The sequence below is a fragment of the Balaenoptera musculus genome, chromosome 7 (genome assembly GCF_009873245.2).
Source record: "Balaenoptera musculus isolate JJ_BM4_2016_0621 chromosome 7, mBalMus1.pri.v3, whole genome shotgun sequence".
Taxonomy (NCBI): Eukaryota; Metazoa; Chordata; class Mammalia; order Artiodactyla; family Balaenopteridae; genus Balaenoptera; species Balaenoptera musculus.
Genome location: NC_045791.1, coordinates 42,365,487 through 42,388,669, shown reverse-complemented (window position 1 = coordinate 42,388,669; position 23,183 = coordinate 42,365,487). Strand labels below are relative to the sequence as shown.

Below are 23,183 nucleotides of genomic sequence, written 5' to 3'. Positions count from 1 at the left end.
AGGTACAGATTGGAAGAAAAGAGATAAAACTTTGTTCACAGATGACATGATTGTTTATGTAGAAAATTAGAAAGAATCAAAAAAAATTCCTGGAACTAATAAGCAATTATAGCAAGATTGCAGGATACAAGATCAATGCTCAAAAGTCAATTGCTTTTCTGTATACCAGCATTGAAAAGGGGAACTTTAAATTAAAAACATATTACATTAACACCCCTCAAAATGAAATTTTTAGATATAAATCTAACAATATATATAAGATCTATAGAGGAAAACTATAACCTTTAATGGCAGAAATCAAGAAGAACTAAATAAATAGAGATTCCATGTTCATAGATAGACTCAGTATTGTCAAGATGTCAGTTCTACACAAATTGACCTATAGACTCAATGCTATCCCAGTCAAATCACCAGCAAGTTATTTTGTGGATATTGACAAATTGGTTCTAAAGCTTATAATGAGAAGCAAAAGACCCAGGATAACCAACTCAGTACTGAAGGAGAAGAACAAAGTCAGAGGATTGATACTACCTGACTTCAAGAGTTATTATAAATCTACAGTAATTAAGACAATATGGTTTTGGCAAAAAAAAAAAAAAAAAGACAAATAAATCAATAAAAAAGTATAAAGAGCCTAGAAATAGACTGACACAAAAATAGTCAGCTGATCACTGAAAAAGAAGCAAAAACAATACAATAGAAAAAACTTTTTGACAAATGGTGCTTGGGCAATTGGACATCCACATGCCAAAAAAAACAAAAAACAAAAAAAAATAGACACAGAGTTTACACCCTTAACAAAATTAACTCAAAATGGATCATAGACCTAAATGTAAAACACAAAGCTTTGACATTTCCAGAAGATAACATAATAGAAAACCTACATGACCTTGGATATGGTGATGACTTTTTAGATACAACATCAAAAGCAAAATCCATGAAATAAATAATTGATGAGCTAGATTTCATTAAAACTAAAACTTCATTAAAACTTGTGCTCTGAGAAAGATAATGTCAAGAGAATGAGAAGACAAGCCACAGAATGGGAGAAAATATTTGTAAAAATCATATCTGATAAAGGACTGTTATACCAAATATACAAGGAACTCTTAAAACTCAACAAAAAACCCAATCTAAAAATGGACAGAAGATCTTAAAGAAGATATATAGATGAAAAGTAAGCATATGAAAATATGTCCAACATCATATGTCATTAGGAAATTGCAAATTAAAACAATGAGATACTGCCACACACTTATTAGAATGACCAAAATCCAAACCATTGACAACACCAAATGCTGACAAGGATTTGGAGCAACAGGCGTGCTCATACATTGCTGGCAGGAATGCAAAATGGTATAGCCACTTTCAAAGACAGGTTGGCAGTTGCTTACAAAAGTAAACATACTCTTACCATACAATCCAACACTTGCACTCCCTGGTGTTTACCCAAATGAATTGAAAACATGTCCACACAAAGACATGCATATGGATTTTTTTTTTATAGAAGCTTTATTCATACTTGCCAAAACTTACAAACAATCAAGATGTCCTTTAGTAGATGAGTGAATAAACTGTGTTACAGGGGCTTCCCTGGTGGCGCAGTGGTTGAGAATCTGCCTGCTAATGCAGGGGACGCGGGTTCGAGCCCTGGTCTGGGAAGATCCCACATGCCACGGAGCAACTGGGCCCATGAGCCACAACTACTGAGCCTGCGTGTCTGGAGCCTGTGCTCCGCAACGAGAGAGGCCGCGACAGTGAGAGGCCCCCGCACCGCGATGAGGAGTGGCCCCCACTTGCCGCAACTAGAGAAAGCCCTCGCACAGAAACGAAGACCCAACACAGCTAAATAAATAAATAAATAAATAAATAAATAAATTTTTAAAAAAACAAAAAAAACAAACAAAACTATGTTACATGCAGACAATGGAATATTATTCAGTGCTAAAAAGAAATGAGCTGTCAAGTCATGAAAAGACATGGAGGAAACTTAAATGCGTATTACTAGGTGAAAGAAGCCAATCTGAAAAGGCTGCATACTGTGTAATTCCAACCATATGACATTCTGGAAAAGGCAAAACTATGGAAACAGTAAAAAGATTAGTGGTTTCCAAGGGCTGGGGGAGGGAGGAGTTTATAGGCAGAGCACAGAGGATTTGGGGGGCGGTGAAACCATTCTATATGATACCACAATGGTGGATATATGTCATTATACATTTGTCCAAACCCATAGAATGTACAACATCAAGAGCGGCCCCTAATGTAAACCATGGGCTTGGGGTGATAATGATGTGTCAATATAGGTTTTAACAAATGTACCATTCTGGTATGGGATGTCAGTAGTAAGGCACGTGGGGCACAGGGTATAAGGGAAGTCTGTACCGTCTGCTAAATTTTTCTGTGAACCTAAAATGCTCTAAAATATATTGGTTATTTATTTATTTTTTTAAAAAACTATACTTTTAAAGGATGCATGCAAGGTGAAGTAAGACAAATTAGATTCTTTGTGTATAACCATTGGTTTAGGAAATTTGTATATAAACCGGTGACTGCATAGCTCTAAACAAGAAACATCACAATTCACTCAATAAACAACCTTCTCATTCTACAAATTTATGAATGTTATTAAAATGCAGAGAATAGTAAAGTTCCATGTCACACTATTACTGGAAAAAAATCCCCAGGTATCATTTCTAATATACTTTGTAATTTTGTTAGGAGTGTCTATACCTGTCAAAATAAATTAATACATTTTGACTAGACAAAATTCTTAGTTTTTAATGTTATCTTCCTTGGGGCATATTTGGATGTCTAAAATTTGGAATTGAAGCAGAACTCCTTGTCATTCATAAGTTTCTGCTGTAATTTATTTGAGTGGCACTACTCTTTTTCTCTTTTCCCTGAAGCAAAAATAATATCGTGATGCTCAGTTTGGCTGCTCAGGCTGATTGACACTGAGTAAATTGTCTCTGAAAATGTAAATCTTTTTTTGAAGAAAATAGCAATATAAAAACCCCTGTGTTTCCTTTTTCCTTTAAAATTGCAGTTTGCAGAAACACCATCCTAAATGACATTTTTTTTCCTGCCTGTCACAAAAGAATCCATTAGCTTGGTCCCCATGTCAGAACCTTAATCCAGCCCAGACTGACTACATAAATTGACCACTGAACAGGAAGCCTGAAGCTTTTTATAAACTCAGTGAAGACTCTGTCCTTATGTCATATCATCAAAATATTCAATCTGTGGTGGAATCATAGTTCTGCCATTTTTCAACCTTGTATTATGTTCACCAAATAGCATAATGAACCACCATATATACCCATCACCCAGTGTCATCAATTATCAACCCATGGTCAATCTTGTTTCATCTATACTCCCACCCACTCCTCCCATTTCCCATATTTTTTCATAGAAAATCCCAGATATCATATCATTTCATCCATAAATATTTCAGTATTATCTCTAAAAGATAAAGACTCCTTTTTAGAAACATGACTATAATACAAGTATCACAACTAAAAGTAATTAACTATAATTCCATAGCATCATAAATCTTCAGTTAATGCTCAAATTTCTAAATAATTCATAACTATTATATAATGTATTTTAGAGTTCTTCATTTGAATCAAGATCAAGAAAAGGTGCATGCACTGTAATTGGTTGGTATATCTCCTGAAGTCTGTTTTAATCTCTGTGTTTTCCTCTTCCTTGCCCACTGTCATTTTTTTAAAATTTTATTTGTTGATGCAAATGTGTTTGTCCTGTACAGCTTCCTTCAGTCTAGGTTTTTTTATTGTATTCCCACAACACATTAAAAATGTGTTACTCTTCTGGAAGAGGCCCGCCTGGTATTCTAGGAAGTAACAGTTCACTAAAGAGTATATACTGTTTGTTGAGTTGGAAGAATAACAATATACTACCTTTGGTATAAAAAGCAAACATTTGAGTATTCTTTGCACTGAGTGTCACAGTGCTAATAAATGGAAGTCTTTAATATAAAAAAAAGTTACTCTATTCTTTTTATTTTTCATAAAATTGACATTTTTAAAATGACATTTTTAAAAAGTTAGAATCAGAGGCCTGATCTAAATCAGATACTCTTATTTTTTTGGAAAGACCATTTCACAGATAGTTGTATGCTCCATATGGAGGCATATAATGTCCAGTTCTCTTACTATTTGCAATGTTAGAAACCATTAATGATCGATACCTAGATCCATGGATTCATTAGGGATTTCTTCATAGCTTCATAGCTGGGATATTTCTATACAGAGATAATTTCCTGCTATCCTTACTAAAACAACAACAAAGAGACTATGGTACTTGGTATTTTAAGAGAAGTAACTATTCAGGTAAAACAGGAAAAACAGTTTTGATCCATACTAACTAGTGCCACTGATTAAAGGGAAAGAAGACAAATAGGGCCTTTCTCATTTAGGGAGAATCTAATGCATTAGAAACCTAAATGTACTTTGTACTTAGATTAAGGATTCAATATAAATGGAGGCTGCTCTATGGTGAAAGAAAACAGGTAAGTCCATCCTTTAAGACATTCAAAAAAACGCTTCCGGGCTTCCCTGGTGGCGCGGTGGTTGAGAGTCTGCCTGCCAGTGCAGGGAACGCGGGTTTGAGCCCTGGTCTGGGAGGATCCCACATGCCGCGGAGCGACTGGGCCCGTGAGCCACAATTACTGAGCCTGCGCGTCTGGAGCCTGTGCTCCGCAACATGAGAGGCCGCGATAATGGGGGGCCCACGCACCGCTATGAGGAGTGGCCCCCACTAGCCGCAACTAGAGAAAGCCCTCGCACAGAAACGAAGACCCAACACAGCCATAAATAAATAAATAAATAAATAAACAAACAAACAAACAAACAAACAAACCCACCCAAAGTTAAAAAAAAAAAACTTTTCCAAGTTTTATTAGAGTTTCACAGTTACTTCATAGAGAAAATTTTGCATCCATCCATAACTCAGGCTCTGTGACAAAAGGTTTGTGTTTCTAGATCTAGATAGCGCTGTGAAAAAGGTATGTTTCGCTCATGGGATAACTCCAGAGTATTTACCCTAATTGTCTCAAGTCAATGGAAATCTTCTGTCAGTGACAAGGAAAATGGGATTGCTTAGAGCCAGTCAGATATGTTTTCTTGAAACTGCCCTACACATGGCAAGGAGAACCCTGTCTAGCCAGCAGATAGTTATCCATTTTGTCTCATCAGAGTACTGAAATGCACCAACACACAAATGAGGACAAACAGCCTCATTTCTGAGCACCCTTTTGGTATTTCCATATCTTTTTATAAATATATAGGTAACTGTCATACACACTAAAAATGTGATAGTAGATCTTCAAGGAAATGCTTCGGTCTCACAAAGGAGAGAAGCATAATTAGAGGGGAAGATTCAAGCATTCATTCAACAGCTATTTATTGAATGTCCACCTCCTCTGTACCTTGACATTGTCTCATGGTAGACTCAGTTAAATATGGTTTCAAATTCCAGATCAAACCCTCAAGAACTACATGGCCCTCAGGCAAGAAACTACACCTCTGTGCCTTGGTTTTTCCATTAGTGAACTGTAGATGCTAATATCCACCTCAAAGAGGTTTTGAAGTTAAATAGGAAAAAGACCATATAAAATGCCTAACATGGTATCAGGCAGATAAGCAGAGCTCCATGAAAGCTCACCTTCCCTGACCCAAAGCTTCACTTTTCTCCACGGAGAAGCAGAGGAGAGAGATGGAAGGTGGCTGGGGCAGAGGGCCTGAGATTAAGGATGTGAAAGTTGTTGCAGGGAAAGGGAAATGAGTAGACGGGCTCAAGTAAAATAATTGTCTAAAGGCCCGGTTATGATTCCCTCCTGCCCTGAGGCCACAAATAGATATTGTTTGTTTTCAGGTATATGGCCAGAGAAGTGAAAGATGGAGGTTTTCCCAGGTTGGTTCAATTTACTATAAGGCTAGATAGTTTTGCCAAATTGAAGAGACTAGACTAGTGAATTGGAATTTCTTAACTGACCGAAAGTGTTCCCATTCGTGTTTGATGGAGAGAGTAAAGGGGCGGGGATAGAGGGAGGCTAAGGCAGGTGAGGAGAATCAGTTCAAATGTGAGATTCACCGCTAAGGGATATGACGACAGTTGTTCTTTTCCAGTGAGAAATGAGTTAATCAAATTGGAGAACAATTTCTCTGGGAGAAGAAACACCTCTGCTCTTTTCCACACCCTACCCTTATTATTTGGCTTTACAAGCATCCCCACAACATAAGATTATAAATTTGGTTTATATCTCCCTTAGCCCAGTCTCCCTTTATTATACCACTTTACTGCTTCTTTGAGGCTGAGACTCTAAAATTTAGGTCAAATGTTCCATTAAGTTAACCATTTTCGAATACCAATAACACTACTGCACACTTTTTATCTTCATAGCAGTTCACAAACATCTCCTTCTTCACTAATGAAGATGAGTTGAATATCTAGTGTCTAAAACCAAAGCTATTTAATCATTGTCTGATGTGGGAAAGTAAGACAAAATGCAAGACCAACAAAAAAGTATATTGCATTTTAAACTTGCTGATTTGAGCTTTTTAAAAATTCTTTGAACATGCAGGCAGAACTTGTGCCACAAAATCCCAGCTTTTGTAATGAAAACAGTCAAAATAAGAATAGAAGCAACATCTTAGTGATGGTTTTAGCCCTTCATATCTTTCAGGGAGCTTTTTAATATATTATTTTATCAGATCTTCCTGAAAATCCATAAGAAGAGAAGGGATTATTGCCCCTATGTTTTAGACAAGGCTTTTTGTGATTTATGAACCTTGAGTTTCAAGTTACTAAATATTTGTGCTGAGACCAGAACCCCAGACTTCAGGCCCCAAGTCAAAGGCTGCTGGGAAGGAAGGATGGAAGAGTCAGGTGGGAGTGTGTGTTTTTTCCTGCTCTTTCAACTAGAGCAATTCCATCCATATACATATTAGGTTTTCGGCTTCCACATGGATTTCCACAGTTCAGTTTCATTCGAATTTCATTACACAGAGCGGGCAGCATCTCCTCTGTTGTTCATGACTCAGCTAGATTGTGAGCTGCGTTCCACAATTACACTCAGCAGACCTGCAATGCTCCATTCACAGCAGGGGCAGTGGCATGCTATACTATCTCCCCTGCTTGGCCCCCCAGACTCCACCTTGAACACTAACTAGCTCTTCTGGCCAGTGGAGCCAAATGATGGCCTTTGCGTGGACCAACTCTCTCTATTGACTTCCGTTTCTTCTGCATGTCACACAGTCATGTTTTCTTGTTTACCACTGGTCATTTTCATCTTTGTGGGTCTCTTTGACCATCAGCGTGCACACACGTTGAGCTTCCTGCAGGTGTCTAACACGGGGTGTGCACCCAGGATTGTTGAAGACACAAACACTCGTGTTGTAGCTTCATTATTCTTTCTCCTTCTTCACAAACTCTTTTCCATTCCTTTAGGAGGAATGTAAATCTTTGTACATCTTCCTCTGTCTTCTTCCTTCTCATGCCACTCCTCATTATCTCTCTCTTTAGTCTTTCTATCAGCATAAAACAACCAAAACATGGCTGGCAGGATAATGTCAATTACCCTGTATCTACAGAAATTGAAGCCATTACTTCTGAAGGGAAATTAAGCAAGACAAATATCTAGTACCAAGTGACTACATTTTTTAAAGTGCCTTTAGATCCAGAATCGTCACAAGTCTTTAGATGCTTCATCTATAATCACTTGCTTTTTTAAAAGCACCCCTTGAAAACTTCTTTCTCCTTTTCATCCTTCAAAATTCAGCTCAAATGTGATTTCCTGCAAATCCTTTACTGACATCCTGAGGAGACTCCATCACTCCTTCTGAAGTCTCCCCACAGAAATTTTAACACACTGTTACTATAGCACTTAATCCATCATGTTTGCTGCCATTAATCATTTATTTTTTTGTGTCTCACACTAAACTAAATGTTTTTTGTCCTTCTGTCTCAAGCAGCTAATAATATAAAGCCTAGCCTGGTACGTAGATACAGATGCATAATTTTATTGTTGTTGTTGTTGAATGTTGATTTAGTTAACTGAATGATCGCTCTGGATTGATGAAAAAAGAAGCTCATTTTTACTCAATTTTTATTCTATTTTTGGAATGGGATTGTTTTCTACTAGTCACTGAAATTTGAAGTGCATTTTTTAGCTGTCTTATGAGTTGTATACATTTGATGACAAACTTGAGAATCTTAACATAGAAATTGCTTCTATGGAAAAATATGTTTCATTTTCCAAAATGTTCAAACATATGAAAAAGAATAAAATGGAATTTGTCCATAACTAAATGGTCTTTCCCTTTTCCCTGATGTCTGCCCCTATCCCTGCCCCCAGAATTTCACCCCATTTAGAATATACCTCATTCTCTCCACTCTTCCATGGTGTACAGTTTGGTTTTCTGTTGTGTACCTTGCAGTCTGCTTTACTCCATCATTTATGTATTTTTTCCTGTTGAATCTATTTCTCAAAGAATCAGCACTATGCATTTTTCATTGTTAATTTTTCACAGTTGGGTTTCAAAGCACAGTGTACAGGGTAGGTATTCAATAAATGGTGAATTAAATTTTCCTCTGCACAGTTAAAAAGCTCAATAATTCAAAGTAGAGGGATGTTGGCATTTGATGAGATATGGGGGATATTTCAGTCCCAAGTTGGAACAGCACCTAATTTCCCATCATTTGCCATCTGAGCTCAAAATGCCCAAATTTTAGGCTTCATAGTCTCTCTTCTCTCACTTTGCCATCTACTATTCTCTTCTCCAGAGATGAAGAGAAATGAGATGATCAGGCCAATAAAGCATCCTTTTTCATCTTTATTGTTCTTTTCTGGATGCTTCATTATGAGATGTCAACTATTCAACACTCTAATGAGCTGTCTTCCAAGCACAAAATGTTCTAGTCATCTGGTATTAAAGTGTTGTTTTCTGCTTTTAGGCTACAGTGGTGGCTGTGTTGTCATTCGAGGAAGGAGTCCCCCTGGTCGCTGGGAAGTGAAGGACTGTAGACACTTTAAGGCAATGTCCTTGTGCAAGCAACCAGTGGAAAATCAGGAGAAACCTGAGCAAGAAGAGAGATGGCCCTTTTCCCCCTGCTATTTGGATTGGGAGTCAGAGCCTGGCCTGGCCAGTTGCTTCAAGGTAATACTAAGGTTACATGGGCATTCTCAGTGGGACCAACATTATTCCAGCTTTGTCCATGTATCCCAAACTCCTTTATTCCAGGATAGTGCCTGGCACACAGCAGGTACTCAGTTAATATTTGTTGGCTGTCTCCATCCTTTCAGTTATATTCCAAAATAATTTTTAAGTCAAAATATTGACAGATCCCTGGTGACATTGAGGCCTCCTCATGAGGACCGATATCAAGGCCCTGATCAATATTGTTCTTATTGCATATACAAATGAACAAGGCAGACATGCGCTGGATATTGAAATGGTACAATTCCATATTGTTTGTAAGCAAATGAATAATGTCCTTCTTCTGGAATAATACCATTCTCCTGCCAAGAATAGCTTTCGCAGCTTTTGATGATCAAAAGTTTATATAGAGAGATAGAGATATAGAGAGAGATATAGATACAGATTTACAGAGAGGTAGATATAGATAGAGATATATAGATGTAGAGAGAGATATAGATATATACACATATGTGTGTGCATGTTAGAAATGTCTTTTTGCAAATCATCTTTAGATCCTAGGTTTAAATCAGTATCTACAATCTTCTTCTCAGAAATACATTTTTGAAATATGATGTTTTTGTTTGGTGGTTTTGTCTTTGGTTCATTGTACAAATAGAGATTTCCAAAATCCTGGGAGAAAGTTCTTCTCTGGCACCTGGGCACATGAAGAGCAGAATGGAGACAGCCTTTATCTCTAGAAATATTGCAGTCTCATAGATGGCCTGAAACACTTGTAATACACTAAATTTAAATGTACACATGTATAATCCTACATTAAATTCATGGAATAATAGGCCCAGAAGTGACCACACAGAGCAATAAGTTAAACCTTAGAAATGAGTAAACTGCGGCATGAAGTGAGATGAAGTGATTTGCCCAAGATCACAATTATTTATTGACAGAGTTGGAATAAATTGCGGTTTTGGAACTCCCAGTCCAGTGCTTTTTCTACTACACATCACCCTGATATGTCAACAAATATATGGTGTGTTTGATGGGCATAGCAGTAGGACTTATGAATTTAAAGTGATTCCAGAAAAGGTTCCCAGAGGAGGTGGGTTTTGACATATAATTTAAAAGATGGAAATGCTGTGCTGTGGTCCATGGGACTGGGAAGGTTATTCATCCTGGTTTCAGCAAATCAGAGCCTGGTGAAGCCTGGCCGCAGGGTGCCTGCCTGGCATTAGAGACTCAAGCATAGTGTCAGGCAGTTAAAAATGAGAAGGGTGCAGAGGCCCAGAATCTGAAGCTCCAGGTTTTCAGTTCCTCACCCTTGACCTTAAATAAAGTCAAAAGTATGCCCGTCATTTGACTGACTTCTTCCTGCTACCGTGAGGACAGCTGAGAAACAGGAGAGAATTTAGTCACAGCTAAAACCCAAAGACCCTAGAAATATACCTGCCCTAGGTCCCAGGTCTCATTTCTCATTTCTTCGCCTGGGTGAGCCAGATTCATTCAGCTATGGAATACGAGGTCTAATCCTAGCTCTGCTAGTTTGTGGCTGTGTGACCTGAAATTTGTAACCTCTCTTATCCTGACTGTCCTCATCTCTTGACAAACATTTTTTTTTTTTTTTAATTTTTTATTTATTTATTTTTATTTATTTATGGCTGTGTCGGGTCTTCGTTTCTGTGCGAGGGCTTTCTCTAGTTGTGGCAAGTGGGGGCCACTCTTCATCGCGGTGCGCGGGCCTCTCATTATCGCGGAGCACGGGCTCCAGACGCGCAGGCTCAGTAGCTGTGGCTCACGGGCCCAGCTGCTCCGCGGCATGTGGGATCTTCCCAGACCAGGGCTCGAACCCGTGTCCCCTGCATTGGCAGGCAGATTCTCAACCACTGCGCCACCAGGGAAGCCCTCTTGACAAACATTTTATTAAGGGACAAGCATATGCCAGTCACAGGAAATTTAGGAGGGGAAAAAAAAAAAGAGATTTCAAGGAGGAAAAGGGTCCTCATCTGTTAAACTGAGCCTATCATATCCTCTGCATGACTTTGTCATGAGAATAAAATGAGATAATGGTATTACAACAACTAGACACACTTTAGTTCAATAAATGTTATTTCTCCCTACTCGGTCAAGCTTTTAAAGTAGAATAATGACAACAATTATATTATTGTCATCTTCTTGTCCAGAATTAAACAGCCTCACCTTATTCATGACCGTGTCAACTTTTTTTTCCTTTTACTACACAGGTATTTCATAGTGAAAAAGTTCTGACGAAAAGAACATGGAGAGAAGCTGAAGAATTTTGTGAAGAATTTGGAGCTCATCTTGCAAGCTTTGCCCATATCGAGGAAGAGAATTTTGTGAATGAGCTTTTACATTCAAAATTTAATCGGTAAATACTTGTTAATTTTGAAAAATTTCAGTCACATATTTTGTCTCCAAGTAATGGCTTCTTAGGCATGAGTATCCCAAATATTGGGGGTATTTGGGATATTCAAAATCTCAAGTATTTAAGTCTAAAACCAACTAAACACTCGTTGTGAAAGAAAAATACATACTTACGGTTTTATATTTATATTGCACCAACTACTCATTCCATAAAACAAAGAACAAAGTGACGATTGTTTTGATATTTGAAATCTTTTCTGTGTACCTCAAATCAGAATTTTAGAGCTTTCCTGCCAAGTTCAGAAATTATCTAGCCCAGTGGTTTTCAAAGTGCTGTCTGAGGGTCCGGAGGGTCCTGAGCCCCCAGAGCAGGAGACCAAGTGGGCAGAGCTCCTGGTTCCTTGCTCACTGACTCAGCAGGTCCAGCCAACTCCACTTCTAGTTGTTTTGTATACAACAGGAGTTCATGTGAGATTTGGTTTGAAAAAAAGAAAGTCCCACTAATTTTTTTAAAAAATTCCAATCCAACCTTCTAATTTTACCTCTGAGGAAACAGGCATTCACTTGTCTGCATCCGTTTTGCCAGTTTACAGAATCTTGAATTTAACGAAGTTGGAAAATCAATCAAATTTAAATTTGAAGAAACATAGGAGGTCTTGTGCTACCTCTGACCCAATGCGGGAATTTCTTCTACTACATTCCCGTGGTCATCTACTGTCTACATCAGGGGTCCCCAACCTCCGGGCCGCAGACCAATACCGGTCCGCGGTGTATTAGGAACTGGGCCGCACAGCAGGAAGTGAGCAGCGGAAGAGCGAGCTAAGCTTCATCTGCTGCTTCCCATTGCTGGCATTACCGCCTGAACCGTCCCGCCAACCCCCCCACCCCCGGCAGTGGAAAAATTGTCTTCCACGAAACCAATCCCTGGTGCGAAAATGCTGGGGACCACTGGTCTACATAGTTCCTTTCAGTTTCAAAGTGCTCTTTACTTGGCATAAAACCCATTCCATTGTTGGAGGCTAGTTTCAAAGATCAACTTTCTAGTAAGCCAGAGCAATACAGATCAAGTCTACTCCATTTTCAAATATTTGAAAATAGCCATCATGTTCTCTTTTAGCAAGTCTTCTCATCCCTTGGCCTCTTTCTCTAGAATGTTCTTGTCAGTTAGCATGTATTTTGGGAATATGTTCTGTGGAAGGGACCCTATTATATGCATGGGTGGCTGGAGAATGCAATAGACATGACAGACAAAATCCTGCCCCTGAGGATGTCGTGGTCTGGGGGTGGGGGCATGCCTCCATATATTTAACACAAATATAATACCAGGTACTCTGTTCCAAGCTCTGGAAATCTGAAGTCTCAATGAAACACTTACCTGAATCTCAGAGAAAATCCAGAACTACTTTTTGAGGAAAATCCTGGCCTTCCCCACAAGTTTCCTTTAGGACCCTCCCCTAAGAAGGTTAATATGTAACATCTATCAAATTATTCATCTCCAGCATCTACAAAAATGACCTCAAAGGTGGGAATATCTCCCAGTGTGTGTCTCATGAAGTACTCCAGGGGAAATAGGGGGATTTTGTGGTCAAATATGTTTGCAAAACAGGGCACGATCTTGCAAATTTGCCATATACCTTAGCATTGTAAAGACTTCTAGAAGGAAGCAATTTCTTTGACTGCAAAACGCTTTTTTTTTTTTTTTTTTTTTTGAGACCACTTACCAACATCCCACGGAACTGCTGGTCCCTGCAGGAAATGCTGGCCTGAGACCATGGTTCCCGATTTGGCTGATTCTCACGCTCACTTGGGAGACTTTTTCACACAGTGCCCTCTGGTCTCACGCCAGAGCTGCTGAGTCAGATTCTCTGAGGCTGAAGAAAAGTTCAAGAAGCTTCCTTGTTGATTGGTTTGCTAGTCTGGTGCGGGGCCTCAGATCCAAGGGAGATGTGACCGTCTCCACTGTTCTAAGTTGTAACTTGGCTTCATGACTTCAGCCCCTTGCAAAACATCCTTTCATACTTGCATATGGTGAGGTTTGCTATATGAAACAACACATGCAAACTGCTTCCAAGTTTGCTGTAACATCAGATTTCATTATAACACTTGTATTTATATAAATTCTCACACTTGGATTGTCTCATAGAATTTAGTGTCAAGTATCTATCAAATTATTGATCTTTGGCACTTAATCACGAAAGCTATATAACGTATGTTTTACTTTTTGTCCAGACTGCCAGGGAGTTCAGCCAAATCTCATGCTTAATTATACCAAATAAACCAATTCTCATAGTTAGCATACATGCTTCTTCTCCTTCTTATGGCACTGCTTTTCTATTTTATTATATTCATATTATATTATATTAATTAAAGTTACATAATTTTAGGAAAATGATGAAGAGAAAATAAATACCAGTTCATCGTTTAGGAGCCAATATATAGCAGGAAAAATGTAAAATTCTGAATTCAGTGAGGAAAGGAATAAAACGCTCTCAACGCAGGGAGAGTGACGTGAGTTTTCAGCCTGGCCATTAAGATTAATATGCCTGGTTTAACCTTAAGGTAGCATTCTCACCTTCCCACAACCTTAAATGTAAGTTACTATCATGGCAGTGACCAATGCGCCTCAGTGATTCTGACCTTTTCTAAGTCACATTTTACTTTCATTTGTATCGTTCAGGCAAAGGAGCTCAAATATCTGAGAAGGGGATGCTTCAGAATAGGCTTGCTTCTGTGCACTAAGGAAAATAAAGCATCTGTCATGACTCCTGAATCTTTTAAATCTTTAATTCTTCAAAATTATTCTCAGAAAATTATCTCAGTCAGATGATTCGTTGTACAATTAGGCTTTATTGCTTGATTTATTGAGTGCTCTCTGGTTTGATGCATTCGTCCTCAGCCTAATAGGAGGGAAGATGGTTCTCTGTGGGGCTTCTCACCAAGTCTAACCAGTGGTGACGGCTGAAGTTAATCTACCGTGCCTCAGACTGGTTTGCTGTGGAATTATTTACATTGGGACATTAAAAAGAAACCAAAAAAACAAATCTGCTGTGTACCTTTTATTAAATGGGGTGGTGATGATTAACCTTCAGAGAATACATGAACATTTGACAAAAGAACAACAAATTAAAAGAGTGAAGTAGTATAAATAGTATAGTCAATTAGCAAATAAATAGTCCTCTAGGGAAAAGACGTTCCAAAATTTCTTACCAACTTGCTTTCATGTGTTCTTGTCTTAATTGAAAGACATTGCCCTTCCTAATGAACATGTGAAAGCCATGTTCTCAGTACGAGCTGACGGTTCCCCCAACTGCCCATCACCAGTGAGCACACCATACAAACCAAGAGAAATGGGAAGTGAGATTAATCTTCTCTCAGTTCATTTTATAGCTCAGGTTTTGCTTACAGGAAATGTTCCATAAATGCTTGCTGACTTGACCAGTTCTGCCAGTAGCGTCAGCTGTTCCCTACACAACTAAATACTTTAAAATATTTCTTGAACATTTTACATAATGTTGTGAATTCAACGGGAAGAGCCAAGTTTTTGTTTCCTCTCTTCATAGGACAGAAGAAAGGCAGTTCTGGATTGGATTTAACAAAAGAAACCCACTGAATGCTGGCTCTTGGGAGTGGTCTGATGGAACTCCTGTAAGTCTTTCCAAGCTGGAGAAAAGAAAATGAATTCAAAGCAGGCGGCCCTGGAAGCACTTGGTAAACCAACCAAGAGAACCTGGAGAGAATGACCATCTTCCCCATGACCCAAACCTAAATCAAAAACTGCACCAGACCTTGGTACCAAAAGAGTTATTTCAGCAAGGTCTTGAGAAACCTTTGCTAGCCAGATAGTTCTAAAGCCAGCTATAAGATCTCATCCCAAAAAGGAATCAAATTCTCTGAAAAAGCCCCCAAAACCATCTCCCATGTGAAGACTCTCCAGCAGAGAAGCAACTATTCTCTAAAATAATACCAGGCTTCCTTTGCACCCCCCACCCCTGCTGCATAGCACCTGATTGTGTAAGTGCGGGACCGTTGTCTGTGTCGCAGTGAAAAGAAACATTTTCAGTTTCTCTCACTCTGAAAGAACAGAAACGCCAGCCTTAAACACAGCTCCCCCTTCTCAGACAAAGCAAGTTATTTGGAAGGAAGAAAAAGACTTGCTTTTCATTCAGCCTCACGTGTAAAAAAACCTCTATGAAGGGAAGAGGGAACTCACAATTACGTTTTGGTTTTTTTTTTTTCAGGTACAATGAGGATTTCTCAGATTTTCCTCATAATAGGGAAAAAACAGTAGCAGTATTCCAGATTAAAATGAGATCCATCTGAAGGCACATGCAGAATCAAGTTATTCAGTTTCACCTGTGAACTGGGGGGTAGCAACAGCCTGCAGTGAGCATTTAATGCAGCTCCTGTTCCTTGAGCCCTAATTATGTTCTGAGCACTGAGCTGAGTGCACTCCTGCATGATCTCATTTCATCCTTGCAGTGATTCAATATAGTGGGTATTAAAATGATTAAGTAGTTTGCCTAAAATAATACATAAGAGAGTCAGTATTTGTACACAGGTTGTCTGCCTCCAAAGCCACAATATCGTAATGTCTCCTCGTTGGCAAAACAGCAGCAACCAAACTTTGATGAAACAGTAAAGATCAATAGAGAAAAGGGACCTATCTCTAGGCCTGCGACATAGATGGTGTTCAAATCTGTAGCAAGGAAGGGGTTTGCGGAAAAGCTACATGCTTATAGTGGGAACAAAAATAGTAAGAGTGTGCTAGTTTAAAAAAAATAATGATTCTACCCCAGTACTGCTTCTTTGAAAAGGGCATCAGGACCAGAGAACAGGAAGAGATCTTAGAGATCACCCAGCCCCACCCAACTGTTTTGCGGATGAAGAAACCAAGGCCCAGAGAGTGGAAGGGGCATAGCAGGGTCGACCTACCCCATAAATGGCAGCTACCACATGGCACAGTTGGTTAACATTAATACGGCACTTGGAGCATAAAATGTGGTACATAGAGGCTGAGAATGCGTTTTAGTAAAACAAACAAACAAACAAAAACTCATCAGTAATAGGAGGGGAATAGACAATTTGGTTCAGAATCAGTGAGATTAAGCGGTGAAGCAGTGGACTGAGTCCCTTGCCACTTCCCTCTGGACAAAATAAATATCAAACTCATGCCATTCTCCAAATCTGAGCTTATATATATTTAAGTTAGATGAATTGTTGCATGACTGTGTAGATGTTTGAGGAGGAGCATAAATGGTTTCAAAACCCTCTTTTTTTCAAATTTTTTACCTCAGTTTTACTCATGGTCCATCCACTCTTCTGTCAAGTAGTCATCAAATCATTGAGAAGGTTGAATCTCTAGTCAATACCCCGTTATGTGATCATTCCTGGAAAACATTGGATAGTTTCCTGATTAAAGCTAGGGTTGACTTAGAAGTTAGTGATTAGAGACTAAAAGCCTAGTATTTATGCAAAAGAATCTACATCAAAGGTGAGACTCGATTCTGAAAGATCCTTGAGCCTCTAAACAGTTTACCCAGGATCCCAGGGCTAGCCTAATCTTGCCAGTGAGAAAACAGTGCAAGTTCATCTGACTTGTTCCTTCTGGAGAAAAGAGTAGAATGCCTCTTAAAGAAAGAAAAAAAAAAAGGCATCTTCAAGAAAAAAATGATAAAGCTTTGATTAGCTTGCTTTTCACAAATGTGGAACAACCTTTAACTGGCATCATAACCATACTTCCTCCAGAAGTCTATTGTGATTTATTTACAGGGATGCCTTTTTGATCTTTTGAAACTTTTTGCGGGGGATCATTATTAAGGAATAATGAACTTCATCTGCTGCAGGTTGTCTCTTCATTTCTAGACAATAATTATTTTGGAGAAGATGCAAGAAACTGTGCTGTTTATAAGGCGAATAAAACGTTGCTACCCTCATACTGTGGTTCCAAACGTGAATGGATATGCAAAATTCCAAGAGGTAAAAATATTAATAAGATCTTTACTATTTGTTTGCTTTCTAATAATCTATAGCATTTTCCCAAGTGAACAGTTACAGAGGTCTAAAATTTAAGCACCCTGGAGCACAGTACCAACAGCCTTCATGATGAACCAAATTGTAATCTTTTAGCAAATAATGTATCATGGGGGAATGAGAAAAGATGACACCAGTGTAGTATGCTAACTTAGTAGGAAATGAAAATAACTGCCTATGTTGTGGAATACTGTATTTTGCAAGTACAACCTGGAGGAAATGTCACTGTGACATTACAAGCAAACAAAATTACTTATCAAATGAGTAAGTGAAAGCACCTGGCACAGTGTGTGACACACAATGGGCTCTCAACAAGTATTCACATCCTTTTCTCTTTAACCAGAGATCTCTCTTGAGCTTCCTCTTCAAGTATGAGAACTTACCACTTTCCAAACAACACCTGGTTCTTAAATGATCTTTTAAAAAGCAAAGTCCAAAATATTGTGTTTAGACCTAAAGTAATTCAGAGATAGTACACCTGTAAATAAAGTTCACTCAAACTGGTTTGCTTTCACTTTGCAGATGTGAGACCCAAGATTCCACCCTGGTACCAGTATGGTAAGGACTATCCTGGCAGTTCTTGAATTTCTAATTATGTGCTATTTTGTAGCATTACTGTGTTATTACATAGCTCCAATCAAGTTTCTCTTTTCTTGTGTCAATTGACAACTAATTTTTTCAAATTAACAAATTCATCATTAATAAATAATCAAACTAATAAATGTCACTAAATATTACTGAAGACTAATATCATAGCTTAACTCCATGTTCATGACACATGATTTTAAAATACGTATCTATCCCAGACTTTTGAATATACGTGAATGTTTCTTATATGAAATAGACCAAGGAAAATAAGTAAATTGTATACTTATTTATGTGTGGGAGTGGGTGTATACACACACATTTTCTTAATGCTGAGTGACCAAATTACACATTTGGGGTCAATCATAGCATACCCTATTTAAGTCTGTATTACATTGCTCAATAATTGTTGCCTCACCTGTGTTGCTTATTTTTCTTTCAGATGCACCCTGGCTCTTTTATCAGGAGGCAGAGTACCTTTTTCATACCTCTGCCTCGGAATGGTCCTCCTTTGAGTTTGTCTGTGGCTGGCTGCGCAGTGATATTCTCACTATTCATTCTGCACGTGAACAAGAATTCATCCACGGCAAAATAAGAGCGGTACTTAAATATGATTAACTATGAGAAACTCAGAGCTTAACTCCTTCTTTTGTCCTTGAGGGATTTTGTTTTTATATTACTTCAGATATTTATTTGTTTCATTAAAAGTCTTAGATTTTTAAGAACTGTTTTTCTTCCTGTTATAGAGATTTAGAGCAAATAATGGAAACACAGGTTTACGATGCTGGTCAGTCATTTCACTTCTCCTCATGCTTTTTTAGCAACAAAGGATGAGTAAATAGCATTTTATTGTTTTTGTGAGGTTCATTCCATCATTCAATGCATATTTATTGAGTATACTCTTCTAGGGGCTGAGGCTCTATCAGTGATTAAAATAGACCAAAATTCCTGCCCACCTGGAGTTTTTAGTCTAGTCTGTGAAGGAAGACTGTAATCAATATAAATAAATAGAATTACATAATATTTTAGAAAAAGATAAATGGATAAATGCCATGGAGGAAAATAAAGCACAAATGAGGGACAAAGAGTACTGGGAGGTACATGGCTATTTTAATGTTTCAAATTTGACTTATAAGAGTACAATATTTTTTTAGACTCTATGCAGAAAATGGTAAGGAGTGGTTCTCCATTTCAACTTCAGATAGAGAAATCCTCTGAGAACCTAGGCTTGTTAGAAAGCAGCATGCAAAATCCATTAAACAATGAATAAGACTGCCAAGGAATAGTGTTGGTTTTCAGTGTATTTCTTCAGCAAGCATTTATTGAGCACTAGGTATGTCTCAGACACTGTGGTATTTGTCAAGGACACAAAAATGTCAAGGACGTAAAAATGAAATACAGTCAGTGTCTTTAAAAAGCTGGAAATAACACGATGTAATAAGAGAAAAGGGAGCAGTATGTACAATACCAAGGGGGCACCAGGGAGGAAAAGCCTCATTCCCAATTTTCCCTAGGAAATTGTTGAAGGTAAGAAAGAGCCTTTTTTCTTTTCCCATAATTTAACATTAGTTCATGGTCTGCAGGAATCCTTGGTTGCTCTATCATCTTTTCCTATGTTTGTAAGTTGACTGTTAAAATGAAGCTCTGGATTAAAGCATCCTTGACTTGTAAGAGAAGTGTCTCCCCTCACACCTCACTGGGCTTTCCTGTTTCTATAGTTCTGTTTGATACACATACAGCCTGTGAGGTGCATGCAGGTTGGGACTACTACTGCATTTTGATGGAAAAGTCAAGAACCAGAGGAGTTAGGTGACAACTGCACGGCCTCACAGAGACTCAGTGGCAGACCACCCACGAGAACTGGATGTTCCCCAGTATTGGTTCATGCATTGTTTTACTACTCTCCATCTCCTACAAATGGAACACTCAAGCCAAAACTGTAATATTAAATATCAACAAATTACATATCATGACCTCGGAAAATACATTTGTTTCTTTAGCTAGACAGCAGACTCCTCACCCCTGGCGGCAATAACAAGAGATCAGGTGAATGGCTAAAAACTAATCCCTGGACATGCAAAGTGCATGTCCCAAAAGGAGCTGATACTTGGCCAATGCTTATTGTAACAGTGTCAAGCACGGCTAAGTACTAACGTTTAATGGCATTTAATCTTTCTAAGAACTCTCTGTGGTAAGTTCTATCGTCAGCACAATTTACAGATGAAGAAGCTAAGACTCCAAAGAGGTGAAGCAACTTTGTTACACAGCAGCTAAGTAGTGGAATTTGGAAGTGATCCCAGGTCATCTGACTTACAAGGTCATTTTTAAAAATGGCCGCAGGCAGCAGAACAGCATATTCATTACATTAAAGGGCTAGTTCTAAAATCCATCCAAAAAAAGGAAACCCTTGTGCATTGTTGGTGGGAATGTAAGTTGGTGCAACCTCTATAGAAAATAGTATGGGGGTTCCTCAAAGAACTAAATCCAGCAATTCCACTCCTGGGTATATATCTGAAAAAAAATGAAAACACTAATTCGAAAAGATACATGCACCCCAATGTTCATTGCAGCACTATTTACAGTAGCCAGGACATGGAAGCAACCTAAATGCCCATCAACAGAGGAATGGATAAAGAAGATGTGGCACATATATACAATGGAATATTAGTCATAAAAAAGAATGAAATTTTGCCATTTGCAACACGTATATGGACCTATAGGGTATCATGCTTCATGAAATGTCAGACAGAGAAAGAGAAATACTGTACGTTATCATTTATATGTGGAAGCTAAAAAACAAAACAAATGATTAATATAACGGAACAGAAACAAACTCACTGATACAGAAAACAAACTAGTGGTTATCAGTGGGGAGAGAGAAGGGGGACAAGATAGGGGTAGAGGATTAAGAGGTATAACCTACTATGTATAAAATAAACAAGCTACAAGGATATACTGTACAGCATAGGGAAATATAGCCATTATTTTATAATAACTTTAAATGGGGTATAATCTATAAAACTTTTGAATTACTATGTTGTATAGTTGAAACTAATAGAATATTGTAAAACAACTATACCTCAACTTTTTTAAATTAATAAATAAAATAAAAAAAAATAAAATCCCTCCCCAAAAGATGGCTGTCAGCTCTGTCTCAGACATGCACAGTAAAGGGCTTCTTTGATCGTTCCAGCAGAGCTTAGCTCTTTTAGGAACCTCTGCAGGTCTTCTCTCTTAACCTTTCCCTCAATTCACTCTCCCAGCCTTTGGTTGTTGGGAAGCCAGTGGAAATGGCAGAGTTAATACCTCCCATTGAAGGGAATAGTAAAACCCCACAGGCTTAGACATTTGAGAAGGCATAGCCAGTGCCATGATCTAGTTGAGGACTAGATCTAGTGATCTCAAACCAGACAAACCTTGTAGTGTCTTATACAGCAAAATTATTACCAAGCCTATGACCATGTTAATAAAGAATGCCCTGTCAGTATTATGGGTGAGTGGCTGACTGATCTAACACTGCACTGTGCCACAGAAGAAAATCATCATAGGGAATGTGCAGACCAAGAATGGAGCCAAATGGGAAGGGTATCAATTTAGAAAAAAGAATGCTGTACATTTCTAAAGCAGTTCTTCCTCCTGCTTAGTTTATAGCAGTTAGGCAATTTTTGTTGGTGGTAGCGGTGGTATATACGGTGACCATTTACATTTCTTAACTAAGAAATCCCATATCTAAGAACGTCTTGCTAGAATGAGTCAGTCCAGAAGTTCTGGATGAGGAACTAAACATGTAGAGGTCATACCACTCATTCTTGTGGCATGCCCATCCTATAATTGCAGGAAGAATAAGAATTAAATATTTTTAAAGTTACATATGCATTGTATAGCTCCTCTAAGAAGAGTAGTAACTCAGAAATGTGAAAGACAAAGATAACATTCAGTTGGGAGTAGAAGAACTAATTATTGAAAAAGAAAGCTGGATGCATTTTTTTAAAATCTGAAGCAGAATTTTTTTAACAGAATATTTCCGTCTTGGAAAAGTGATGAGTCAGAATTTCCTCTTTGACTAACAGAAAGCATGATGCGAGGGAATTTTTGAGTACTAGTTTTTTGAGCCATCTTGTTGGTCAGATTAATGCCAAAAAAGTAAAAAAACATGAGCACTTTAGGAGTTGTTTGACATGAACTAACATTTTTATGCTGTGTTGTACAATATTTGCATTTCAAAATTGCAATTTACTCTTACTTTTAAATTTTTATTTCAAAATATTTCTAACAAAAATATATCAAATCTATTAGTCATCCTCAAAAATCTGGTGTTTTAAATCCTTAAAATAACTTGGTTTTGCTATTTTTATGGAAACATTTTAAGAGATGACAGGTTGTTCTTCCTTATACTGCTTAGTAGATTAATATACTGGCTATTGCTGTGGGTTATTTCTTTTTGGTGTGTTCTTCCATACGATGCTATCTATAATGACTGCTCTTCTGTAACAAAACATAATTGATACTATGAGGTACATGGTTGTATCACGTTTTTTATACAAAAGAATACTAATGTCTTCTTTTGTTGCGGTTTCATACCTAAACGGAAATTTACAACATCTATTTTTCACATTGGATTTTTCACTTTGGGTGTCTTCTATCTTGTCCTATGAATTTCTGTTCCATATCACAACAGGTTGTGATGTGCCCTGTGGAGGATTACCGTGCTATAATCGAGGTAGTAATAAATATGCCGCTTAAGATGCAGTAGTTACACTTCCCCTTTAGAGGTCCTTAATTGGGGCAGTGAACAATCAGGCCATGATTTCCACTATTGTTGCACATGAGACCTCCTTAGATTGAATGAAATTGTTGTGGTTCTTCCACTGAGTTCACAGCCAGTCTCGATGGACCCATTCCAAAATCTGACAATAGGAGTCTAAATTCAGCATGTAAGAACACGTCCATGAAACAACAACTCAGGGATCCAAAATTATAGTTGCTCCATCTTGCATTATTCTTAAATTGCTG

The 23,183-nt window shown here is 38.1% G+C and overlaps 1 protein-coding gene across 3 annotated transcripts in view; it reads left to right on the top strand.

Annotated features, from left to right (window-relative positions):
• Positions 1-23,183, top strand: part of PLA2R1 (phospholipase A2 receptor 1) — a 115,603-nt gene that overhangs the window by 58,855 nt on the left and 33,565 nt on the right. For all 3 annotated transcript variants that reach the window (XM_036858525.1, XM_036858527.1, XM_036858526.1), the window contains exons 12-17: positions 8,977-9,179; positions 11,414-11,559; positions 15,116-15,200; positions 17,399-17,531; positions 18,108-18,143; positions 18,613-18,770. In XM_036858525.1, the coding sequence (XP_036714420.1) occupies positions 8,977-9,179; positions 11,414-11,559; positions 15,116-15,200; positions 17,399-17,531; positions 18,108-18,143; positions 18,613-18,770 (761 nt within the window). The remainder of the gene's footprint in view (positions 1-8,976; positions 9,180-11,413; positions 11,560-15,115; positions 15,201-17,398; positions 17,532-18,107; positions 18,144-18,612; positions 18,771-23,183) is intronic.